The sequence below is a fragment of the Nicotiana sylvestris genome, chromosome 2 (assembly GCF_000393655.2).
Source record: "Nicotiana sylvestris chromosome 2, ASM39365v2, whole genome shotgun sequence".
NCBI lineage: Eukaryota > Viridiplantae > Streptophyta > Magnoliopsida > Solanales > Solanaceae > Nicotiana > Nicotiana sylvestris.
Genome location: NC_091058.1, coordinates 50,793,638 through 50,810,902, shown reverse-complemented (window position 1 = coordinate 50,810,902; position 17,265 = coordinate 50,793,638). Strand labels below are relative to the sequence as shown.

The 17,265-nt window shown below is 34.9% G+C and overlaps 1 protein-coding gene across 1 annotated transcript; it reads right to left on the bottom strand.

Annotated features, from left to right (window-relative positions):
- Positions 1–9,957: 9,957 nt before the first annotated feature.
- LOC104246986 (3-oxoacyl-[acyl-carrier-protein] synthase I, chloroplastic) lies at positions 9,958–14,825 on the bottom strand. The gene is made up of 7 exons (XM_009802908.2): positions 14,200–14,825; positions 12,979–13,410; positions 12,518–12,691; positions 11,006–11,119; positions 10,799–10,900; positions 10,638–10,704; positions 9,958–10,474 (listed from the first exon to the last, which is right to left on the bottom strand). Exons 1-7 carry the CDS (start codon positions 14,650–14,652, stop codon positions 10,407–10,409), a joined length of 1,410 nt encoding a protein of 469 aa, XP_009801210.1. The 5' UTR covers positions 14,653–14,825; the 3' UTR covers positions 9,958–10,406.
- Between the last annotated feature and the right edge of the window lie 2,440 nt (positions 14,826–17,265).

Here is a 17,265-nt window from a genome sequence, read left to right as displayed (position 1 = left end):
ACAAAGCAACCGTAAGTGTGATTTGCTGCCGAACTTTGTGTTTGCTGAAACACTGGGATTTGAAGTACCGCTACACCAGTGTGTAATTCGTTCTATCCTGGGAGGAAATAATCCATAACCTTGGGTACTAGGAGGGTATTAAATTCCTTAAGGAAACACTGTGAATTCAGTGGCTCGAACTAATTACTGTTTCGTTTATATTTACGTTTATACGCTAACTTTCTTTTCTCCGGAATCATTATTTACAAATACAGCAAGAAGATACCACAACCAACATGCTTAAGGAATTTAATTTATTTTTGTATTTGTTGGAGAACTTACAGTTTTGAAGACTAAAACCTTTGTGGTTTCGTCTACTCCCATTTTGGAGATTAAAGCCTTTGTGGCGTTTTGTTGGAGATTAAAATCTATGTGATTTTTACTCCAGTTTTAAATCTTTCATGGCGGTTTGTTGAAGATTAAAATCTACGTGATTTTTTTTCTCCAAGTTTAAACGTTTGTTTGTGTCATTCTTTTTTAGGAAAAATGGCAAATGACAACGGAAACCGAGCTGTTCCGATGATGACTGCCAACACATCGACAAGCTGAACACCGGCGTTGGCACCGGCAGAAAAAACCGGAAAATTTTCCGGGATTGATCTCAAGCGCTGGCAGCGGAAGATGTTCTTCTACTTGACTACGTTATGTCTACAGAAGTTCATCAAGGAAGATGTTCCTGATCTGCCCGATGAAACTCCAGATAATGAACGTTTTCTCGTGATTGAGGCTTGGAAGTATTCTGACTTCTTGTGCAAGAATTATATTCTTAGCCGACTGGAGGATAATCTGTATAACGTCTACAGTAATTTGGAGACGTCAAAAGAACTGTGGACTGCGCTTGAAACGAAATACAAAACCGAAGATGCCGGGATGAAGAAATTCGTTGCCGCAAAATTTTTGGACTATAAAATGGTAGATATCAAGTCTTTTATTACCCAAGTCCAGGAATTGCAAGTGATTATTCATGTTCTACTTGCTGAAAGTATATATAAAATGAATACTGATGTTGAAAGTAAAAATTTTTACTAACGGAATTTTCATTGAAGGTCTTGTCATCAATGAAGCATTCCAAGTTGTAGTAATTATTGAAAAGTTGTCTCCTTTGTGGAAGGATTTCAAGAACTACTTGAAACACAAACGAAAGGAGATGTCCCTTGAAGATCTCATTGTTCGGTTGAGAATCGAAGAGGACAACAAAGCAGCTGAAAAGAAAGGTCGTGAAAACTCAACAATAATGGGAGCAAATATTGTTGAGGCTACTTCTCAAATTAAGAGAAAGAGGAAGCAAGCTTCTGGGCCAAGAAATAACCCAAACAAGAAGCGGTTCAATGGAAATTGCTACAACTGTGAAAAAGTTGGACACATATCTGTAGAGTGTTGTGCTCCAAAGAAAGACAAGAAGAAGGGTCAAGCAAACATGGTTGAAAAGCACGAAGATATTGATGACTTGTGTGTTATGCTTTCTGAATGCAACTTGGTAGGAAATCCTAAGGAGTGGTGGATTGATTCTGGAGCCACTCTCCATGTTTGTGCTGTGAGGGAAGCATTTTTTATATATGCTTCTACTGGACCCGAAGAGACGTTTTCTATGAGAAATGCTGCTACAGCAAAAATTGAAGGATATGGGAAGATATTTCTCAAGATGACTTCTGGCAACGTCATGACTTTGAACAACGTCCTTCATGTTCCCAAGATTAGGAAGGACTTAGTCTCTATTGAACTTTTTGTAAAGCATGGTTTCAAGTGCGTTTTTGTATCCGACAAGGTGGTGATAAGTAATAATGAAATGTTTGTAGGAAAAGGTTACCTTATTGAGGGCCTTTTCAAGCTGAATGTAATAGTTATCGAAAATAATAATAAAATTTTAGCTTCTTCTTACTTACTTGAGTCAAATAATTTACGGCATGTACGTTTGGGTCATGTCAATTATAAAAACCTTGCGGAAAATGATTAACTTTGAAGTATTGCCTAAGTTTGAATGCGAAAAATCAAAATGTTAAATATGTGTGGAATCTAAGCATGTTAAACATCCTTATAAGTGGGTTGAAAGAAATTCAAATCCTTTAGATTTAATTCATACAGATATTTATGACATGAAGTCAATATCATCTCGCTGTGGAAAGAAGTATTTCATAACTTTTATTGACGCCAGTACTTGATATTGCTATGTTTACTTACTTAATAGTAAAGACGAGGCAATAGACGCATTCAGGCAATACAAAAATGAAGTTGAAACACAACTTAACAAGAAAGTCAAAATGATAAGAAGTGATAGGGGTGGTGAATATGAATCTCCTTTTGAATAAATATGTCTAGAATATGGAATTATTCATCAAACAACAGCCCCTTACATGCCCCAATCAAATGGGATTGCAGAAAGAAAGAATCGTTCATTAAAGGATATGATGAACGTATTGTTGATAAGTTCTGGTTTATCACCAAACTTGGGGGGGAAGCCGATCTTACGGCTAACCGGATACTAAATCGAGTACCCCGTAGCAAAACACAATCCATTCTATATGAAAAATGGAAAGGAAGGAAGCCCAACTTGAATTATTTAAAAGTGTGGGGGTGTTTGGTAAAAGTGCAAGTTCCTAAACCCAAAAGAGTAAAAATAGGACCGAAAACAATTGATTGTGTTTTCATAGGATATGCGACCAATAGTAAAGCATATCGATTTCTGGTTCATGAATCAGAAAATCCCGATATTCATAATCATACGGTTATAGAATCAGATAATGCTGAGTTTTTTGAAAATATATATCCGTATAAAAAGGAATGCGAGTCGATTGGTGAAAGATTTAAACGACCTCGGGAAGAAACAAAAGAAAGTACATTTAATTAGGAGGATCCAAGACGTAGTAAACGTCAAAGAACGTCTACTTCGTTTGGACCATATTTTGTGACTTTCTTATTGAAAAATGAGCCTCAAACATTTAAAGAAGTTATGTCTTCTTCAGAATTATTGTTCTGGAAAGAGGCAGTCAATAGTGAAATAGAATCCATATTGAACAACCATACATGAGAATTGGTTGATCTTCCTCCTGGAAATAAACCGTTGGGTTGTAAATGGATTTTTAAAAGAAAAATGAAAGATGATGGCACTATTGATAAATTTAAGGCAAGACTTATTGTCAAAGGGTATAGACAACGAGAAGGTCTTGACTACTTTGATACATATTCTCCAGTGACGAGAATTACGTCCATACGAATGCTAGTAGCTTTAGCTGCAATCTATGGTCTTGAAATTCATCAAATAGACGTAAAGACAGCCTTCTTAAATGGAGATTTGGAGGAAGAAAACTACATGGAACAACCTGAAGGGGTTGTGGTTCCAGGTAAAGAAAAGAAGGTATGTAGACTTGTTAAGTCTTTATACGGACTAAAGCAAGCACCCAAACAATGGCATGCGAAATTTGACCAAACAATGTTGTCAAATGGTTTTAAGATAAGTGAATGTGATAAATGTGTGTACATTTAAAAAGTTCCAAATCACATAGTCATTGTTTGCCTATATGTGGATGATATGCTGATAATGAGTAATGACATTGCCAACATAAATGTGACTAATCATATGCTAACTAGCAAGTTTGATATGAAGGACTTGGGAGTTGCGGATTTAATTTTGGGGATTAAGATCCAAAAGACTCCTCAAGGTCTGGCATTGTCACAATCTCATTATATTAAGACAATACTTGAAAAATTTAAGCACTTAGGGTTTAAAGCTGCAAAGACTCCAATTGACGTGAATCTTGCATTAGCAAAGAACAAAGGCTAAATTATATCACAATTGGATTATGCTCGTGTGTTGGGATGCTTAATATACATTATGAATTGTACACGACTAAATATAGCTTGTGCTATAAGTAAACTGAGTCGATACACGAGCAATCCAGGTCAATCTCATTGGATGGCAATGAAACGAGTTTTGGGATATTTAGAACATACCCAAAACTTTGATTTGCACTACAGTAAATATCCTGCAGTGATTGAAGGATATTGTGATGCAAATTGGATCATCGGTTCAACTGATTTGAAGTTCACAAGTGGATATGTATTTACTATTGGTGGAGGAGCGGTATCTTGGAAGTCGTCCAATCAAACTTGTATTGCCCGCTCTACAATGGAGGTTGAGTTCATAGCCTTAGATAAAGCCGGTGAAGAAGCTGAATGGCTCCGGAATTTCTTGGAAGATATTCCATTTTGGCCCAAACCGTTGGCACCAATATACATACATTGCGATAGCCAAGCGACAATTGGAAGAGCTGGAAGCGTTATGTATAACGGTAAATCTCGTCATATACGACGAAGACATAAAACCGTTAGGCAACTACTCTCTAGAGGAATTATCACGATTGACTGTGTAAAGTCAAGTGATAATGTGTCGGATCCACTTACAAAAATCCTAACTAGAGAGGTGGTTGAGAAATCATCGAAGGGAATGGGACTATGACCGAGAACAAGTTATTGTGGAGGTAACTCTACCTAGAAGACTGGAGATCCCAAGATATAGGTTCAAGGAGATCAAACAAAGTCATTAATGACGGTTCAACATTGTCAACAAAAATTTTGGTCAATTCTCGTAATGAGACAATGTTCAATACCGAGGATAAAACATTAAGGCTTTTTAATAATTTCTAAATTTGATACGGGGTATATAAAATAGTGTATCTACGGGATGACACATTTAGGAATCACCTATGTAAGTGTGAAATGTTAGCCGCTTCAAGGAGAATTTTGCAAGGCCAATTCTTTACGCACTTATGAATCCAGGCGGTGTTCATGGCTGAAACAAACACAACAATGAGAACCAAAGACGGTTAAGGGTTGATTGTGTGACTTATGATTTTCTAGGTATACACTAATGTTCGACGGTTCAAAGATATCAATTCTACTAATTGACCGAGTATATCCGACATAAGTTCACTACGGAAAAGTTCAAAGAGAAACCTACTTATCCATATGCAATTAATCCTTGCTTGCAAATCACATAAGTTTTTCATGCATACTTCCGTGATATAGCCATTCCCCATTCATGTGGGGGATTGTTGAGGATTTTAAGATGGAAAAGTCTTAAAAAGAGGGTGAGTGGGAAATGGAAGGAAAATGAAAATTTTGAGTAAAATTTTAAGTTTCCATCTCTTGAAACATTGTCCCATATTGGAAGAGGAAAAAGATTTTGGTGGGTATATATACAATTACTCTTCTTGTAGCTCTTAAAGAGTTAAGAAGAAGGCAATCCTCACGCCATCGTCGTCGTCGTCGCCGCTCGGCTCGGCTTCAGCTTCGGCTTCGACTTCGGCTTCGGCTTCAGATTTAGATTTGGTCAAATGATCGATTGATTGATTAATTTTTTGGACCAAATTTATTTGTTAATAGTGAATATTAATATAATATTATCCGTATTTGTAACGAATATTTTCCAATCCATGGATAGAATCCAAGTGTCCCACCAGTTCGGCCAAGTGCATACTCCATTGTCCATTGGCAGCCTAGTGCTCCATGAGCAAGTGCTCCTTCCACCATGTCAAGTGCTTCCTCCATAACAGCCTAGTGATTGCTCTACCATGAGTGGTGGCTGGTCATTCTCTTAATAGCTGACTGTACTATAAATATGTGCAGTAGTTGTTAGAGCAAGGACACACAACACAAAACAGAAAAATGGAATAAGATCTATTAGGAGAAGGGAAATGCAGAAACGAATTTGAGAGCTTGAGTGTCGTTGATATCCTCTTCACTAAGAACTCAACATAGGCTATAAATTGCATACCTTCCTCTCAAAATTTCCATTAGACTTCTGAGTTCTCCTCATTTGTTGTGCATTGTTTTAAATTACAAACAAAGCAACCGTAAGTGTGATTTGCTGCCGAACTTTGTGTTTGCTGAAACACAAAGATTTGAAGTACCGCTACACCAATGTGTAATTCATTCTATCCTGGGAGGAAATAATCCATAACTTTGGGTACTAGGAGGGTATTAAATTCCTTAAGGAAACACTATGAATTCAGTGAGCTCGAATTAATTACTGTTTCATTTATATTTACGTTTATACGCTAACTTTCTTTTCTCCAGAATTATTATTTACAAATACAGCAAGAAGATAACACAACCAACATGGATAACTAATTGGTCTAACTTTTACATTTGCAAAGCCTCAACATTGGGGTTCCTCAAGTTAGCGAGACTAAGAATTCTCCCAAAAGTGATCATATGCAAGAGGTCATGGATAATGTGGTTACCCATATCATCCACCATTTAACCCGTTTTTTATCCGTATTGAATATGGGTCAGGTCGGGTAATTTATCCATTTTTTCATTACCCGTTTTCGACTCGAACCATATCCGACCCACCCTGCCCGTTTGCCACTTCTATCCTTAACTAAAGGTCTTGGGTTCGAGTCTTCGGGTATGGAGTCGCCTTTGTTAGGGAGCGCTTTACCCCCAATGTGGGACTTCCCCGCGCGAATCCAAATTTAGACGAGACCCAATGTGAGTGTATGGTTGGAAACTAAAAAAAAATATTTTTTCTTAAATTTTGTGAAAATCAGCACCGACCTCATAAATTTTGACCCACTATCACCTACTCTCCAACCAAAACTTGTCCCCGTTGCCCCTTTCGCTTGTCAATTTGAGCCTAGAAAAGAACCTCTCCATAGTCTATAGTTATTTTCAACACATCCAATTTAAGCCTAGAAAACATCATCTTCATAACAGTCATTTTCAACCCATGGCTCCGATACTTGCATTGGGTCTCAATTAATACGCATTGTGTAAGGGGAAGCATTCCTTCTCACTATTTTTTAGAAGATTGAACCCAATACCTACAATAAATAAATTCTACTTATCCCATTACAATTTTTGTTGTCTTTTTATTTTGGAAAACTACCGGCTATGTTCATTTATAAGTAGTTTATTATAAAAATTGGTTTATTCATAAAATATTATTAATATTAGCCAATTAGCTATTTGTAGCCAGAAAAAAGGTCAAATTTATGTCTTTTGACTGAGTGTTATTAGAATAGACAGGGTATATCTTAAGGAGCTTGAATCTCAGTTTTGGGATGATTTAGTGGAGTTTTGAGGTGGTTTGAATTGAAAATTCGAAGTAGAAGATGACCATGAAAAAAATATGTGTATCACAGTGTGTATCAAATGTGTACCACATATGTATCAAATATGTATCACATGCATATCCATGTATACTTGTGTGTAAGATACATGTGTGATACATTTTTAATACGTGTTTCATAGAAGAATTTTTTGAACTCGATTTTAACTACGAATTTTGATACCAAAACAATTCAAATCAGCTCCAATCTTCCTCAAATTTTATATAGTCTCATCTATATGTTTTCAATAAATTTCAACCATACTCATTGAAAAAGGTCATTTTTTGCTTAGATTTTTGGAATCTTTTATATATATATATATATATTTGTATTTCATCACCTTATTTGCTATCTCATTCATGAAATTTCTTTTCCGTCTTGTATCTAATGTTGTTGATCATGCTTAAAAATATGGAAAGGGATCTTGCGTTTGATTCTTGGAGAGAATGAACCTTATGTATTTTATTTTTCAATTTTTATATGTGTTTAGCTAGTTTTGATAAGTGTATAACTAATGACTAAAGATTGAAAAGTTGAAACTTATTTGGTAAGATTCGCTTTTATTTTCCAGAATAAGAGACACTCATATTGGTTTGATTTACCTGCACTAGCGCGAGCCCCAGTAATAATTTCTTTCATTAATAAAATTTAGGGATTTTTACCTTCCTATACCACATAGAAAACCTTATTACCCTCAATGTTTAAGGTTTGATTTAATTATAAACCCATATACCAAATTACCAATATTATACCATACTTAATTAAGGGTCTAATTAATGGGCAATTTTTACTCCTTAATTAAAGGTATCCATATATCCCACGTTTTTCTCTCCCCTTAATTCCTAAGATCTGACCAGCGTCGTTTCCCCCCTCCCATTTCTTTCTCTTCTCCATTCCTTCTTCTTCTAAAAAAATACAGAGATGAGACCATTGAATATAATCAGATTTTTAGCCAAAGAGATTCAATATGAAACCCATTGTTTCGATTATTGTAATTTCTGGTAATTGTCAGATATTGTTCTGAATTTTAACAACTACGAGATCGAGAGTAGATGTATGACACATAAGACTTCCTCAATCGATCAATCAACTCAACAATTCTCAATTGTAAATTTGTGGGGTAGCCATATGAATCTTCTATAACCTCCAAATCTATTTTGTCTATATTATTTCAATATTAAATAAATTATCTTTTTAGGCAATTTAGAGGTTCTTTAAAGGTAGAGATTCTTCAAGTGTCACACTTATCCGGCATTGACACACAAAGTTCTTGACCAAACTAGAAAAAAACTTAGGTTAACAAACATCTGACCCAATATAAGTGTGACAGTGTGGGTGCAATTGTAGTTTATTTGTAGTTTTTTGTAGAAATTTTGTAGATGAAGAGCAAATTTTGTTGTCAACATTTTTTTTCACATAAGAGTGTAGTTTAATTATAGTATAAATATAGTAATTTTGTAGATACCCTTAAAAACGATACAACTTTATACAATACTTAAACTGATTTGTAGTTTATTTGTAGAAATTTTGTAGATAAAGAGAAAATTTTGTAGTCAACATTTTTTTAACATAGATTGTAGTGTAATTGTAGTAATTTTGTAGATACCCTTCAAAACAATACTGCTTTATACATACGTAAACCGATTTGTAGTTTCTTTGTAGATTTTTTGTAGAAAATTTGTAGATTAGGAGAAAATTTTGTAGTCAATATTTTTTTTCAATATAGATTGCAGTTTAATTGTAGTATAAATATAGCAATTTGTAGATACCATTAAAACAATATTGATTTATACATACTAGTTTATTTGTAGATTTTTTGTAGAAAATTTGTTGACCCAAGCGCATCAGCTCACTCCCGTCAAGAACAAGAGCTCCTCCCTTCGAATAGTTGACGAAAACAGAGCCTTGTATATTTAAATATGCTCAGCCATTCCTAAAAGAAAAAAGAGGAGAACCAAATCAAAAAGACCCTGAACTTTAGAAAGGGAAGACTGATATATACTTAGAGAAACAGAAATACGTGAAAAATGAGGAAAGAGAAGCCTGCAGAAAAAGGAGGAAACAAATCTGATGTGAATATGAAAAAATATTTAGTCCCAAATTTTTAGGCGCCTAATTTGGAAGGAATAAGTTATTCAAATATTTATCCCAGATTTGTAGGCGCCTAATTTGGAAGGAATCAGCTCTTAATATTGGGTATTTAATAAATGGTATAACTTTTGTAGGAAAAATATAAACATGACGGGTAATAATGGAAATATGCACATTTTTAGTAATAAGGTTTCATATATGGTATAGATAGGAAAAAATCCCTAAAATAGCCCCAATACCTACTTGGCGAAGCTGGCTATTACTTGGAGAAAGTACAATATAGCTGCTTATACAAATTGCAGACCACTTGAATATGGCTGCTGATACAACTCCCAGGACAGGGAATTTGTTTAGAAATTTTCTTAAAAAACCTTTAATTTATATAAACTCAAATGACGTGTCTTTTCATCTTTTATTCCATCAAAGCAGTTCAGAAACATGCCGTCTGAATCTTAAAATTCTGATTTCTATAAATTTATTTAAGAAGACTTCTTTAATCTATAAACATCTCTATGCAAAAACAAAAATTACTTTTTCCTGTCTCTGGGTACCACGAAGCAGAAATATGCGCAAATGGAAAATTAATCAGATGCTATAGCAAAGCTCTTAATCATAAAAGACCATAGCATATTTCAAATCTCACATCTTTCACATAATTCAAAACTGATTAGGTCCAAGCTAATTGAAGGAGTGAAAGCACATGCGAAAAGTAAGAATGTTCTACAAGCCACTATTTATTCCCGAGGATTCTTACTCACGGAATCCTTCATTTGATTTAGGTGAAGTTTTTTTGTTCTAGTATGAATCTGAGGTTTTAATCGATTCATAGGATCTTAACAAGAGAATTCCTATCAATAATAAAGAAAACAAATAATATAAGCCATATTCCACAAAAACAAATTCTAGAAAGAAATAGGGAAAAAGAGAATTCAAGAGGCCCATAAGTATCAAAATAAAGATAAAGGCTACTGCGCCAACTTGATATTTTGGTATTATCGCCACAAAGAAGAGCTTTCGGATTTTCCAGAGAAGATGGGATCAGAACTGTTCATCTCTCGCCGCGCCTTGTTTATAGCCATAAGGAGATGAAGCAGCCTCTGTTTCACAGTAATTCTCTATATTATGCCTCCACAAAAGGAGGATTGCTCTTTGCTGAAGTGAGCTGGATTAAGGCTTGAATGCAGAAAAGGCGACGACAGAGTTGTGACCACCAAAACCAAAGGAATTTGAGATTCCTGCATATGAAAGAAATAGATGTTACTAAATGTCCCTTCTTTTCATAAATAATTTTGCTAATCTTGAGCATTTATTTGGAAAGTTGGAAGTGTTTCAATTATTCCTGACAACTGTTTATTTCAAGAAGATAGTACAGTGTCATAATTTAAAAGTGTATCTTACCGACATTCACTTCATGCTGCTGTTTTTTGTTTGGAACAGTATCAAACTCCACCGAAGGCTCAGGATTCTGCAATATTCGTTAAAGTTAAGAGATTTGTAAATGAAGAACGAACATAACAACCAACATTTCATATCCAAGTTTTAGAAATAGAACAACGCACGAATTGGTTAATTGAAGGATGCACCCAGCCGGTTGTAATAGCTTTAACTGTTGCAATAGCTTCCATACCACCAGCAGCACCCAAGCAATGCCCTATCATAGACTGGAAAAGAATGGAAAACAAAAAACTTGAAAGTTGAACATACTGGCAAAAACTCCAATAAATTTCAATAAATGGAGAGGTGCATTACAATGTCGACAAAATTACCTTGGTTGCATTCATTTTGATTCCTGAGGTGTTCTTGAATACCTTTTTAATAGCATTTACCTCGGCTATATCACCAACAATGGTGGAAGTTGCATGAGCATTGATGTAGTTAACCTGAGAAGAAAAAAGAGACGATCAACTCAGTAACCAAACCCAACTAAGTATAACTTATCAGCAAAATCTACCCAATACAATTATGCACCTCCCCAAAGACTAACATCATCAAAGTTGAATGTTTCAAGTATCCACCTAAACTAGGTTCTAAGATTCTGGATTGCAACGTAAACAGCCAATTTCACCTTTGGCTGATTTGTCATAGACAACAACAACAACACCGTTACAATCCAAATTAGTTGGAATCGACCATACTAATTCTCAATATCATTCCTTTCTGCTTGAGCGTCTTAAAAAGGATTACGGATTTTCAATCTTTTAAATTTAACCAATAGCAATCAGTACTAGACGAAAGGACATTCTAGGGTTCTACCAGAATGTGAATGTGGGACTTTGTTAATTCATCAAGAGAATGGTAGGAGAAAAATGGACAAGGTTGTATATGATATCTACCTTAAATTTCCCCATTCTCATTTATGGCAGTTCTACCAGTTTCTTTGAAAGATGGTAAAGAATCCTGTATTATCTACGTCTTAATCCTCATCATGAAGGCTTTGAGAAAAGTGTGGGACAAGAAAGTCTGGATTTTCTTAGAGCAAAATGAGGGCAATAGAGCTACACCCTTCGCTGATGGCATGCTGATCCTAAACAATTGATACATCTTACGGTATTCCTCTGCAGTTTCAAGCAGTTGTTAGTGTCATGGCTCAAGATAGAGGGGCTTGTATCTAGGACGAGTTCTCCAGGCATTTTAGGTGTGTTGTGGTTAATGGTGAAAGAATCCAATTTTTCTGATCGCCGGCGTTGTGAACATATGCCTTGATGAGTAACCTTTCCTTTACTCTCAATAGGGGAGGTTTTTATCTAGCACAGACGAAGAGCAGTAGTCTTTACTTGGAATCTGGAATTTAGAATAAACCTCATATGGGAGGATTTGTTCTCAAAGTGACAACAGGACATGGATGGAAGAGTATTTGGGCAGAAAATCGACATGGAATAGACTCTGATGCGACAAGAAGTTATTTTTGAACTATTAAAGAAGGAAGATTAACTCGTCCACAATTACTCCAATTCAGCCTAAAAATAACACACACAAAAACGTCCTGCAACGAGGCCCATGTGCCATGATAAAAATCTCGTTCAAGTTAACAATTATTCTCTTCATTGTAACATTTCCCCAACAACAGAAGAATTCTGAGAAGCAAAACTATGAAATATGATGGATCCTAGGTCTGGTGGCCCCAACATAACATTTTGTCATTTTGAAAAATTTCCAAACTTTTTAGGGAAAGCATATAAAGCAGTATGCTCTTTCCAGCATTTCTTTTACCCCTCTCTTTAACTGTTGAGTAGAGAATGAGGGTATAACCTCAACTGATAGGAGAGAGAAGCAAATACCTCTTCTGGTGATACTCCAGCATCTTCAAGGCTGCTTTGAATACATGACGAAACACCAAGACCATCAGCTCGGGGATCAGTCATGTGATGAGCATCACAATTAACTGCACCACCCAAATACTCTGCAATTATTGGCGCTCCTCGTTTCATTGCATGCTCCAAACTTTCCATCACCTGCCAAGCATGTCATTCAGTCTTAACATTGAATTTCCAAACGGTGAGTACATCGTATGAAAAAGAAACATAATCTCCAATGCTTAATCTAAATATATGCAGTACCACACAACGAAAGAAGCCCAGCAATTCATGGATAGTAGTTTATTGCATATTTAGTTGCTTGGAGTCAATTTATGAAAAAGCAAACTACGCTGGACCACGGATAACTTACTCAAAAAAGGTGATACAAATCTTAGATGCACTTCCTATGATCAAAATATGATCATCACTTGCAAGAAACTTACCAAGACTCCAGCCCCCTCGCCCATAACAAAGCCATCTCTTTCTTTGTCCCATGGTCTGGAAGCTGTTTGTGGATCATCATTCCTTTGAGACAAAGCTCTACATGCCACAAAACCTCCTAATCCAATAGGTATTATGGCAGCTTCAGTACCACCAGCTAGCATCAAATCAGCTTCACCTCTGCGAATGTGATTGGCGGCGGCATAAAAACAATAATTGGATGTAGCACAAGCAGTTGAGATTGAGTAGTTTGGTCCCATAAAACCAAGATCAATACCAAGCAAGGCAGAACCCATGTTTGTTATGGCATATGGTATAAAAAATGGAGTAATTTTCCTGTGACCCTTTTCAATAAGGTTTTGGACGCCATCTGAGAAAACCGTAAGACCACCCATTCCTGTTCCTACCAGAACACCTGCTCTCTCCTTATCAATCTGCAGGCAAAATATTATAAGTAAATAACCTAAAGTCATTTACTGCAGAAAAGAAATAAATCTAGAAAAACAATGAAAGCTGAACAAGGAGTTGTACTAAATATTAACATCATGGTTTTCAAATGCACCATCAAACATTTGTTTTGTGAAGGAAAGTAGTTTGAACAGTTTCTGGAACTCCCAAAATGCTCTGGAAGGACTCAGTTAGACTATTACACAGTTTAGGACCACTAGGATGGTAACTGATATAAACTTGCACAATGAGTGAATACACTTAACTATAAATGGGATTCAACAATTCACATTTATACTGAAAAGTTTGTTTATATCCAATTTGTACAGTGTAATTTTCTGGCGAACAGGATTCAATTGAACCCCCTTCAACACACTTAGCTATGCTACTGTGTTCATGTTAATGTAAGCTTTTACCTTTATAGTTAAAGTCTTACAAAACCAGAGCATAAAGAAACGTGCCAAAATACCAAAATAACAAAGGAACACATCATGCTATCCCAATAACAAAAGCAATAAACTGCATAAAAAACGAGCTAAAATACCAAAGTAACAAACCAAGCAAGCCCAAATAAGCACACTATCAGCAAACAATTTTTCTAAATTCTCCACATTTCCAAAAATTAAAATAAAAGCAATGGACAAAATAACACGAGACAAAAACACATCATGCAAGCCCAATTCCAGCAAATTCATCATACAGAAAAAAACAAAAACAAATTAAGTGACAGATTTAACCAAGAAAGAAAAAAGCCGAAGAAAGAAAAAAGCCCAAACCTTTCCAAGTCTGTCACCACCAAGATCTGCATTTTCAAGAGCTTTTTTCCCAGCAACAATGGCATACCTAAGACAATCATCAAGCCTCCTATCATTCTTCCCATCAATATATCCATCTGATGTAAACCCACGAATTTGTCCCCCAAATCTTGTGGGGAACTTAGAAGCATCAAAACGATCAATGAGCGAAATACCACTTTCACCAGCCAAAAGTCTGTCATAGTAAGTATCGACGTCATTACCGAACACAGAAACAAGGCCCATCCCAGTTATAACAACCCTTTTCTTTGGGTCTTTTTCTCTTTTGGGAGCGGAAACAGTGGTGGCTGAAGCTGAAATAAAGGGCACTCTTTTAGCATGACTCAATGGCCTAACATTGGTCAATTGGGGGACGGTTTTTTTAAGTGGATCGAGTGGAGATGGACGGAAAGATGGAGATTGGATTGATTGCATGGTTTACTGAGGAAGAAGAAGCAGGAGAGAAGAGCTTTCGATGTGAACGATGTGGTTCCGTTGTACTAATGCGCTTTTCCAGTAGAGAGAAGGGAGACAGACAGGAGCAATGTTTTGTCACAACAAACAGAGCAAAGTATATATTATAAATAGAGAAACATTCATGTTTTGGTGAGAAAGTTTTCAGAATTAGTTGAAATTGTGTTATTAAATGAAAAATGGACAAATCATAGTTATTAATTAAGAAAATTAACATAAGATATAGAATATATATTTAAGTCATATGGATTGATATGGTAAAAGTTCTTTACACTACTTCTGTAATTTAATTACTTAGAGAATATTAATTATTACGTACTAGTTTTTCAAATTATTAATCAAATGCATTTTTTACTTGATTGTATAAATATATTTTCAGTGTCACTGCATCTAACAATACTACAAGATAACTTTTTAACGTGAACAGAGGCGGATCCGGGATTTAATGTTTATGAGTTCCTGCAACGACTTCGAGTAAATTTCCAATAGTAATTGGGTTCACATTTAAATATTTGTAGATATTTAATGAATTTTTAGAACACATTTACACTGTTTGGACAAAAACTACTGAGTTCACGGGAATCCGTATATGCCATATTAGATCCGACCTGAATGCGAAATGTCAAAACCAGGGTAAATAATAATGATGGACCGGTTAGTTTATCTAAATTAGCGTTACCAGTTTATCGTAATTACTATGCTACTATCATTATTTTGTTACCGTGCAAAGATCTTCACCTGCATTTGGATTTGGTGCTTCCTATTTCAATTTCAATTCTTTTTCAAAAATTGCCGTTACTTTTTAACTTTTCAATCTCAATTTACTGTGTAAAATTGTGATCGAGTGTCTCGTTTAGCGCACAGTACAATTCTACGGGGATTTCACGCCCATCTTTTTTATTTCTTTCCCTCGCATTTCGATAATTTTAATCTTACTTTTATTTATATTGTTGGGTTGTATTTTGGTTAATTCTTGTGTACAGGAGTGTTATAGCATAGCCTATTTGGCCAAGCTTCTTTTGGACAAAAAAGCAAAAAGTACTTTTGAAGAGAAGCAGAAAAAAATAGTTTCTTTTCAAAAGCATTTTTTTTTAAAAGCATTTTTGAGAAAAAAAATACACTTAAAAACAATTTTGTAAAGCTTGGTCAAACATTAATTGTTGCTTAGAAGTGCTTTTCAAATTAATTAGTCAAACACAAACTAATTTTTACCAAAAGTACTTTTGAGGAAAGCACTTTTGAGAAAAAACGCTTCTCAAAATAAACTGATTTTTGCAGCTTGGCCAAACAGGCTATTATAGCCGGTGACTACTTTTTTTTTTTCAAAGTTAATGTGTTTCGCAAAGATTTTAAAAGAAAAAAATCAGTTTTGATAAGCAAAAAAAATGTTTCTTCCCAAAAGAATTTTTGAGAAAAATATACTTATAAACACTTTTTAAAAGTTTGATCAAATACTAATTATTGCTCAAAAATTCTTTTTAGATTAATTAACCAAACACAAACAATTTCTTACAAAAAGTACTTTTTTGAAAAGCACTTCTCAAGATAATTTGATTTTTGAAGCTTCGCCAAACATGCTATTAGTGAGATAGGACGGTCTAAGGTCAGACATATTTATTAGGCATGCTTTTATTAAGTACAGTCAAACATCTCAATAACGGTCTCTTTTATTCATATAATTTTTCGGTTGCTATAGTGAAGTGTTGTTATAAAAAATATATAGTATTAACACAACATGAAAAATTAGTTCCAAAGAAAACTTGTATAAATGACACGAGTTAGTTATTCTAGAGGGTTGCTATTTAGCAATTTGTTAATGTGTCATGAATTTCAGTTTTTCAATTTAATTTTTTAGGACACAAAGTCCTAAAATTAAGATTTTTAGTTTAAATTTTAAGGACAAAATAAATATTGACTAATTTCGAAATAGCAGCCCAAAAATGACTATTTATGCACTTTTCTCATAAAATTTGATTGTTACAGTGAAATGTTGGTACAATGGAAAGGATTAGTGTTACAGAAAGATCTGATAAGCAATTTTAAAAAAATATCTAATTAGAGGGGCCGCTTTTGCAAAACCGTGCACAGTTGATGATGTTTGCATTTATCATTTGCATTTATCTTCCATGTGAGTCGAACTCTCGACCTAGCGATTGATGGCGGAGGTGCTGGATGCAAGAGACTACTAGTTGAAGACCTTGGTCCACCAAATTAATGTGCTCCATACCGAAAATGCCATTACTACACAATAAGAGCATATCCACCTAACCCTCCATTCTACTCCCCGTCTCATATTATCTGTCGTAATTTTTAAAAATAATTATTTCAAAAGTTCAAGACAAAATTAATTATTTTTTTCTTATTTTATCTTTAGTAGTAATTATTCTTAAAGATGAAGATGACACATAATTAAATAAATATTCAATAAATAGAGATTATATCTTAAGGCATAAATAAGAGTAAATTAGTCAAAAAGTCTTGCTAATTAATTTTTTACAAACCGTGTAAAAGAAAAATGCGACAGATAATTTGAGATAGAGGAAAGTACGTCACGCTAGATGTCTCATAATAAAT